The 9,658-nt window shown below is 49.4% G+C and overlaps 1 protein-coding gene across 1 annotated transcript in view; it reads right to left on the bottom strand.

The window, feature by feature from the left end:
• Positions 1 to 4,440: 4,440 nt before the first annotated feature.
• The window catches only part of LOC129207837 (uncharacterized), a 32,659-nt gene continuing 27,441 nt past the window's right edge, over positions 4,441 to 9,658 (bottom strand). The window contains exon 5 of the mRNA XM_054829376.1: positions 4,441 to 4,728. Coding sequence (XP_054685351.1) covers positions 4,441 to 4,728 — 288 coding nt within the window. The remainder of the gene's footprint in view (positions 4,729 to 9,658) is intronic.

The following is a 9,658-nucleotide window of genomic DNA, read 5'->3' as shown; positions in this document are numbered from 1 at the left end:
GCCCTGCTCTAGTCCCGGGGAGGCAGAAATCGCCCGCTTTCAGCAGAAGCAGCCTTGCCCTGGTCAGGCAGTCTGGGCTGTGAACCGGGGCCTTGGTGAGATAAATGAGTGACACCGATGTGCAGCGTCGACACTGGCGTGCTCTGGGGCTGTCTGCCTTGGCAGCGTGAGCTGCCGCAGGACTGCACCTGCAAACTGGTCTTACATGGCCAAGGCACGTCAGGGTAACTCGCAGGCACTGCGGCTGGGCTGGGGTCACAGAACCCCAGCCTGGTGTGGGTGGGCAGGGACCTCCCAGCCCACCCCGTGCCACCCCTGCCATGGGCAGGGACACCCTCCACTAGCCCAGGTTGCCCAAAGCCCCATCCAACCTGGCCTTGAACACTGCCAGGGAGCCAGGGGCAGCCACAGCTTCTCTGGGCAATGAGGGGCAGTGGCTTCTTCCTCAGCGTGGCTGTAGTCAAGGTGCCTGAGCTCTTCCCTTGCCTCCAAACTGGTTTCCATGCTCCTTCTGACACTGGGACCTCCGAGTCTGAGCGCTGCCTGTACTCTCCATCCAGTCCATCGGGGCTGCGGGCCACGTTCATCCCCCAACACTTGCTGTCCTCTTCCTGAAGCTGGTGCCGAGACGGGCAGAAGGTTTTGGCGTTGGCTTCCTGCAGCTGCTTTTTGTGCCGGTGGTCCCTCCAGTGTGAGGGGACCCCCGAGTGCCGACGAAGCACAGTCAGTCCTTGCTTGACTGCAAACTAGATCAAAATGTCACTTCTAAACCGCTCTGAACCTGGTGGGGTTTGGGAGGGAGCTGTATGGCTCTGGGCTTGCCTGTAAATAAGACTCTTGCCTTTAAGTGTCCTTGAACTGCTCTTCCTGATGAAGAAACTTAAAAAAAAAAAAAAATCTATACAATAGAAAAGTCTTTCTATGGGGATTTTTGATTTGTGTCTATGTGCAAGAAATATAAAACCATAACAATGTGTTTTTCCATGCTCTCACAATAAATTTGTCAACGTAAAATAAGAAATAGCTATAAAAAGGAATTGCACTGAGATGGGGGCCAGAGCCTCTTCTGAGCATACCTGTAGCAAAGTTCTTTGCATCTCTCTTACTTTGCCTGTGTATCTCTTGGGGATTATTTTGCAATTGGATTTGTCCCCAAATCATATTTATTATTCTTGTCATAACCAGCTGACAGGCACAAGCAGAAGATCGCTCGCTTGTGAAGTCCTTGCTTTTCAGAGCACCCGCTCCTCTGCGTGCCAGCCTGCAGCTCAGCTTTCTGTCCCGACGCTTGCAGCCTTTTAAGTGGCGCTGGTGAAGCTTTAATCTGACAAAGCCTTAGGAAGGAAATCGGGGTGCACGCCGTGCCCTGAGCATCGCTAAAGGGGAGGTTCAGAGATGGCACCAGGAGGTCAATGCGTTCGGTCCAGCCACTTGCTGGAGTCTCACCTGGCGCAGCCCTTCCCGTGCCCGCTGCAGACGGGGAAGGTGAGGATGCTCGTGCTCGGCCCCGTGTGGTCCCCAGTCCCTGTTGCCCCTGAGGGTGCTCAGCATCCCCTCCCAGCCGGCGCTGCTCTCCCTTCCCAGCACGTGCGGGGTCCGCGTGGTGCCGTTTCGCAGCTACGCAGCTCACAGGAATCCTGGGCTGGTGTGTTCTCTTGTAGCTCATCTGAATTGATATATGACAAGTTTTTTAGTAGTCTGGGGTGGCAGCATGAACTGTTTTTTGAAGTATTTTAATAGCAGAACTACTTACAAACCTTCTGTGCCGTTCCTTTGAAGACAGAGTGCCAGACTACAAAAATGCCATAAAAACACGCTGCGATCAATAGAGTAAGACAAAAGAGCAATCAATTTCTCTTATATTTACTTAATCACACAGCATTTGGTGCCCGGCCTTTAAGTTTTTTGGACTATATTAGATTTAGTATCTAATTATCAGTCACGTGAGTACTATTGATCTAAAATCACGATGCTGAAGCGATCTGGTCGTCAGGAAGAAAAGCTTTCATGATTGTGTAGGATTGGTACCGGAGAGATTTTTAGGAACAGAAACAAACCTTTGGCCTGAGCAGTATAAAGCTAGCGGGGGAAAGAATGTGCTGAGAGAGGTTTCTTTCACTGCCACTGTGGTATTTGGATGCACGTTTTCCTCAGTTTAAAAAAAAAAAAAAAAAAAAAAAAGTGTTTGTGGAGCATAATTTCCTAAGGCTGATGAAGGTGTGCAACGCCGGTACGAGAGGGGACCGGTAACGCCACGACTGCTTCTGCCGACCACAGCCGCGTGGACGGCGGCGCTGCTGGCGTTGGGCTCCGCATCCCTGCGAGCGCCGTCTACGCCGTTCCGCTGCGCGTATGTATAATATCAGCTATACGATACCCCCTGCAGTGGTTTTTCTCCCCTCCCTGTGTTGTGTAGGCGGTTTGGCTGTCTGGGGAGCAGCTCTGTCCCCCACCGCCGATGCCGGAGGGCTGGGCAGAGCCACCCGGCGCGCTCACCTTTAAACGGGCGCTGCACCAGAGGCAGAAACGTGCGGCCTCTCGGGCGGCGCTGGGCTCGGCAGCAGGTTTGATGGGGTACGTACGAGGGGCTGTCCGTACGACCCTGTGAAAGCACGCTTAGGGCTTGCAGAGAGGTGCTTTGGAGTTTGAAATTTAGAACGCGGGTGCTTTTGCCATGCTGTTGTGTAACGTCTTTGGCACCTGACGGAGGTGGTGTCCTCCGTTCTCCGCAGTGCTCACCGCAGGGCATCGCAGCGACTGTGCTGGTACGTACTTTCTGTGTTCCGGAAGTCTTTAACGCGGATATTCTTGGCTGAGACACAGGAATTTCTGTGCTTTTCTCAGGATAGCCTTTTGGGGATGCTCCCGTTGCCAAGAGAGGTCAGAGAAAGCTGGCTTTTTTCCTCTCGAGGACAGTGAGGAGTATTACTGGTTTCTCAGAATTATTTTACCTCTTCAGATATTTGCTCATGATGCATCTTCGTTTTCTAATGATGGACTCTGTATTTACCACCTCCTGTCTTCCACCATTTTCCATTTCTTTCTACAGGATGCCTTGCTATTTTTATATTTCTCTGCCTGAATCCCAAGCAGGTTTTAATGATGTTTTCACTCTAGGCTCAATTATTTTACTGCAAGCATTACACAGAACCCCAAGCAGTCTTCTGTGTTGAAGGAAAATTTCTGTAAGATATTAGCTATATAAAACCTGCTAGATCTAGAAATATAGAGTCTGTTAAGGCAGCTGGCCCATAAGGGAAAGCATTTTTTGGACCCTCCCGTTGAACGAGGCTCTGGAGCTCAGTACTGGGGGATGCAGCTCAGCCTGGGAAAGGGAGCAGTGTTTAATTTTTTTCTTTCTAAACAGAGAGGAAAAAAAAAGAAAGTTGTGTAACAGTTGTGTGCTACCTCTGACACTCACCTTTCTACATGCTGGGAAGGAAATCGGGCGCAAAATGCCCATTAAAACCAGGGTAGCTCTCGTGCCCGATTCCCTGTGCGCTTCACCCTGCACATCCCAACTTACATTGTTGCACTCGCTGAAAGCGGGAGCACGTTTGGAGCAGGAGCAGAAGTTACGTCGAGACCAGGAGTTAATAACCCCTTTTTCACACCTTCCTCGCTGTTTGGGATTTCTTCCCCAGCTGCGGTCAGGAGGATTTAATCTTGCCGACATTGCTCTAGCCCTAAAATGAAATCAGTTAAGGATTTTGTGACCTTCCTTCCCTTCCATCACACTATTCTAAAAGCGTGAAAGAAGGAAATGGAAGTGTGTTTTCAGCTGCTGTTCTCCTGGTGTGTGTGTGTGTGTGAAAAGGAATCAGAGTGGTGCTGCCTGTAGCCGGGTGGAAAATACTGATGAAGGTAAGTGGTGTTTTACTATGAAATGGGTGGGAATATCAGAGTAATAAGCTCAGTGTGTGTGTGTATATATATCTCATCTCCTTTCTCTTACGATTGATGTCCCAAGACTTCCCAAGTGCCAAGGGAACCGCATTTTCCAGCAGCGGTGCATGCAAGTACACGGGCAAAAAGGTCCTTTTGCAGTGGCTTTGGTGTAAATTCTGTCCTCCGTGGGCGCGTTGCTCCGTACCTATGGGGTGGTTACGATCGGTCCGTGATGGTTTGCCTTACACGTGTAGTTCCTGAATTCCCACCTGCTGTGGCTGCCCGTGGTGGGTGTGTTTGTGTGAGGAGTCTCTGGCTGGGCTGTGGCACCTCAGAGCGGGCGTCTTCTATTCATGCAGCTTTGTGACTCTGTCTGGATGCGTACCTTCATCTTACCAGCTATTCTGGAAATCCTATTTGAATATGCAAATAGCTTAAGGGAAATGAAACCTACTTTTTCAATAAAACATGAGCAAGGGAGAAGGGAATGCTGCTCTATTTTAGTAAAGATGCGAAGTTCTAGAGACACTAGGTAAAACCTTACGTTGTGACTTAAATACTAGATTGACTCTGGGTGTGCGGAGAAAGTTGTTTGTACGTGAAGCTGAGAAAATCCCAGTTTATGTGCCTCATCGTCACGTTCTTAGGACTGACCTGTTCAGCCCTGAAGACGTTCAACAGTCTCAGGAGGTAGAGCTCTTCTCCCTTCTGCAGAGGGAAGGTTTCCTGGGGTGGCACCAGCAAAGCCTGGCCTGCGGAGCGGAGATGCTGAGCACCATCATCTCCTCCGGTGGGAAAATCGGGGGGTTTCTGGAATGTCTGTGGCTCATGTCGCGGTAGCTGAGAGGAAGGGAAGGCGAGTAAGAGGACTGAAACAAATGCAAAATTAGTATATTCAAGCAAGAATTATTCCAAAGTCATCCTAATACTGTCGCTGACTTCCGCTGAGGCTCAGAAAGCGTTCAGAATGTCATGGGATTTCTGAGATGTGTTAGAAAGGAAGATCACGGGAAACAGACTTTTGCTATAGCTCTTCTCTCCTACCAGGTTACTAATTTTAGAGCTACTATTTTGCTGGCTATAAATTAGCTGTATTAGTAAGCATCGGGATGGTGGCACAATAATGCAGCAAATGAAGATGAAGGATAACTGTAATTAAAGCATTAGAAGACAAAGACCCTTTCAAGTAATTCCAGATGGACCCAGCCCACAGCGAATCACAGAATTTGGTTGCATTTATCAGCTTTTGTCGAGCTCACTGGCCATGCAGATCCCATTTTGGCAGGTCAACGTGAAAATCTTTCAGCGGTTTGACCACACACCAGGTCGAACGGGGATCGATCTCACCATCACCCGCCGATTGATGGTCTGAGCGTCGGGCTGGAGTTAGAGATAAATCTCCTTTCATTAAAATGTATGGGAAAACTCCAATTTTTTTTTTGCCCGTCCCGCCCTATAGGTGGGAACATTTGCATTTCTGATGATGAAGCGGTGGGGATGTCTGTCGGCAGCTGACTTCTGCTTCATCATCCACGCTTGGCCTTGCTAACGAGCTGCTCAGCCCCAGGGAAGCTGGCTTTGCTAGGTGAGAAGTAATTTATTCTCCTAGCCTGCCTTGTTCCCAGTCTTTCCTGAAAAGAAATTGTCGATCACGCTTAGTCGCGCTAAGTTCCGTGTGGCAGGCTGGTACAGAAGTGCCGCTTGCTCCAGGCTGAAATGAGTCCTGCAAAAGTGAGCTCTCGTACCGGGATTGCAGATGAGGCTGCAAACCACGTTCCAGCGTGACCCACCAAAGCAATGCTGGATCTTGGGGGAAACCAGAAAATGGGGAAAGTATTCCCACATCTTCTAGAGTTTTTTCACAGAAAGATTCTCGTTTTTGGGGGGCTATGCTACACAGCTTTGCTTTGATTTGTAGAAATAACACCAAGCCTTTGCTTAGCTAGAGATAAGACTGTAAATTCCCAGCTGACCTATGGGAGTAGTTAACAAGTGCAGGAGGCTAAATCCCGGGAGAAGGTGGTCGTTGGCTTTAAGCCGCCTCCTGCCAGTGACGTTAGGAGGCACGTCACCTCTCCCTGGGTTGTCCATCCTGCTGCTGCAGTCAAGGCCACGGCTCTGCGCAGAGGCCGCAGGTCTTTAAACCTCTCAGGAATTCATAATTCGCCTTATGAATTACTCAAGGTTATTTTATTTTTTTTAGCCAGTCCATTGAATGCTGCAAACGTGAAATAACCAAGAAAAATGTGCAACATAAGTAGGAAACGTTGATGCAAACGATCCCCCAAAGGCTCAGGCTGTGTACAGTGGGACTGAACAAACGCCCAAGAAAAGGAGATACGCTACACACGGGTGTAGACTTGCTCTTTTGAACACCTATGAAACATTGCACAACTCGAACCTCTCGTGGATGGGGGCAAGTTTCACGCAAGCAGGCTTCCCCCCAGCGCTTACCCTCTGGGCATGGAGAACCTGTAATCTTAATGCAACTCTAACCCGAGATGTTTCCCTGATTTACTGAACGGAAATAATCAAAATTATCTGAGCTACGGGCTCGTCTGTTTGCATCTCCGCTCCTGGGAGCGTGGATGTGAACAGTGCCGGGGGCAAAGGACCAGCGACCGGCTCGTGCCGTGTTTCGGAAGGCCGATGCTGGGTAAGATGGGGACGCAGAAGGGTGTGGGTGCTGCCGCAGGTGATGTGGAGCCCAGTGGCACCGGCACTGCTGGACCTCAGCCAGCTGCGGAGCCGCACGGCCGCTGCACAGACGAGTTGAGGTTTGTGGGCACCTCGGCGGTCTCTGGTCCCACCTCTGCCCAAGGCCAGGACAGCCGGGTCAGGCTGCTCTGCTCTAGTCCAGGCAATCTTGGGTGTCTCTGAGCATGGAGATCCCACGTCCTCTCCGTCCCGTTCCCGATTTTGGCTGCCCTCCGGCTGATGCGTGCTTCCGAATCTCCAGCCAGGGCTTCCCATGTTACAGCCTGTCCCCGCCGTCGGTCCCGCGCCCCTCGGAGCAGAGTCTGTGCCCGCTGGGTACGGGATTGCTGCCGGGACAGCCCTTCCAGCAGCAGCGCAGCAGGGACCTGCTCTGGGTTTGCATGCACCCGCTTTAAATAACAATTACCGATTCCCTTTGATGAGGGCGTCTGGTTTTGGTACGTGCCTGCAGAGAATACCAAAGTACCTTCTCTTGGGCCTTTCTCTTTGGTATCTTACTCTGCCTCAATCAAAGCTCACAGGTGAATTAAGCTGCAGTCACTGATCTCTGCAACGCTCGCAGCACTCCGCATCGTGTCCTCGCTACTTATCTTTCTGCCTTCAAGCTGCACCTATCAGTTAATTCAATCAGGATTGATGAGACAGTCAATGAATAATTAGTTAAACGATTTGTGCTGCACACCAGAAAGCCCAATCTCTGACTTGCTGCTGTTTAGAAAAGGTAAAATTAAAATGGGTATCGTGGCTGAGTTGGGCTCAGGTTCTGCTCCGAGTCCCCCTCTGGAGCATCTCACGATTTCTCTTGGCTCTGCTGGGAAATCGGGATCTGAAATCAGGAACCAGCAACCGTGGCCTTGTGGATATTGCAGCATTTTTTTTGGAGCGTTTTGTCAGTTGTGTTCTTGAAAGTAATAAAACCCCTATTTTAAATTTATGATTTTACACTTGCAATATCCTATGAAGGATATCCAGTAGCAGAAAACATCATATTCTGGAAGAGATTTGGTTGAAACAGATCCAAGCAGAGGAAATAAAACCCTCTAAAATACTGCCTCGTTTGAAAAGTCTGATTGTTTTATGCTGAGAAATCGGACATTTGTGGGGTATTTTACACTAAAAATATTCTTTTTTCCCAAAAGATAGGAAATACTAATCCCATAAAAAGATTACATTTCTGAGTACAATATTTTACAGAATCCCTAAGCTGGATCTGTGGTGGGTTATTGCTTATGTCTGTTCGGAAAAGAAAAAAAAAAGGCACAAAGTCAATCAATTGCTGATCTACCATTTCCAAAACGGATCTTGCAAATACTCCTTTGTTTGCCATGGATGAAACAGCGATTTTGTTATCATAAAACCAAGTTTTCCTGGGCTGCAGCACATAGTACAACCAGATGGAACTTTTTTTTTTTTAAAAAAAAATCTCTGTTCTGACCTGCCAGCCTCTGGAGCCGGGCAGCCTGGGAGACCTCAGATGCCTGGTGCACGCTTATAAATCATTCCCATCGACTGCTGGAGACCTTGCTCCTGCAGAGCCCCAGTGGCGTGGGGATGCCGAGACCCGGTGCATGGTTTGACCCGTCTATCCGCTGCAAACTGAGCACGTACTGCAGCTAGCTCCCCTTCCGACAGTAACTCACGGGCTTTTCTTTAGCTTATTCACTGTTATTTTAAAATAATTTTTATTTACGCTTAGCAGTGATCAGGAATATTTGACACACGAGCTGTGCTGTTTCACCGACGGATCAGCTCCATCTCTTGTTGCTGCTGCTTTTCGCTCGCTCGACGTGCGCAGGACCACCTGGAGCATAAATCTCTTTGGTTTATTATACCAAATTCTGTGAACGCAATGATACCGCGTACGTTAGAGCATCTCTCTGGTTGGCACTTGCTGTCAGTTGGATATATATGCCCGGTGCCAATCTGAAACATACTTTTTGTGGCTGTTATTCCAATAAAACTGAGTTGCTCGGGCTTTTGTGGGAATCACGGGGAGGCAGACAACAGGAATGTGGAGCTGGAGCAGGGGAATCTGTCCTCTGTGCTCTCGCTCGGGGTTTGTGTTGACTTTGGTGCTGGTCTAAGGCCATTTCTTGGTTTGTGTCTGAAGCTCTTGAAGGTTTCTAGAAATTTTGAGTCTTGCAATAATTGGTATTTGGAAAAGAAGACACCATCCACGTGGCAGAGTGAGGCGACTGCATGAGAACCTCGGGCTGGCACCGATGAACAAGGAGCTGGGGAGCGCTGAGTGCAAGGAGCGACTTGCCCTCCAACAAATTAATTAATTCAGGTCCTGTACCAGTGTGATGCTGTGCCTGCGCTAATTACCCAGGTTAATCCTCACGCACAATTCAGCGGTGCTAATTATTGCAGGTCCTGTGACATAGCTGTTCTGCTCCCAGTTTCGGACGGGTTTGCTCCACGCTGGGTACCCGTGGCTCTAGCAGTGATGCTCTGGGCACGTTCACAAGGGCTCGGTGGCCGATGCCAGCAAAGCCCCTGGGGCCGGGGGGCTGCGCAGAGGCTGCTGGGGTGGGCTCACATGCGCTGAGCTGTATTTGCAGGCTCGGTAACCGCTGGCGTGCATCAGCTGTGATGGAAATTCACCTTTGGGGCAGAAAAGGGAAAAAGAAGGGAAAGGGGAGAAGCCTTTCCCAGGGGCAGGCTATCTTCTTTCCCCTCAAGATTTCGTCCTGGTTTGCTTAGGTGCAGAGTGGCAGTGGTTACACCCAATGCAGAGGGTGTAATTTGAAAAAAAAAAAAAAAAAAAATTGCATTTTATATTCTGGAGATGGGTTGGCATGTGAGAACCCGGGGTCAGATGAACAGCAGGTCTCAGGGCTGACAGATTTAAAAATAACCCTGAAAGCCCCACTGCCTGTGTTATTTCCTTCCAGAATAAATGTGAAAAAAGGATTTTTTTAATAGGCAGTAGCACTCACCAGGGCAGAAGCTGTTGTTACGATGGTTAGGCAATGTGAATTTGTAGTCTCGTAGTTTTAGGTTCGGCAGGGTGGGCTTCCCAGAGCGTGAGGGAAAAGGAGCCTTTGGA

Source organism: Grus americana, chromosome 6 (assembly GCF_028858705.1).
Source record: "Grus americana isolate bGruAme1 chromosome 6, bGruAme1.mat, whole genome shotgun sequence".
NCBI classification, from domain to species: Eukaryota; Metazoa; Chordata; class Aves; order Gruiformes; family Gruidae; genus Grus; species Grus americana.
This window is presented reverse-complemented; position numbering and strand designations above follow the sequence as displayed.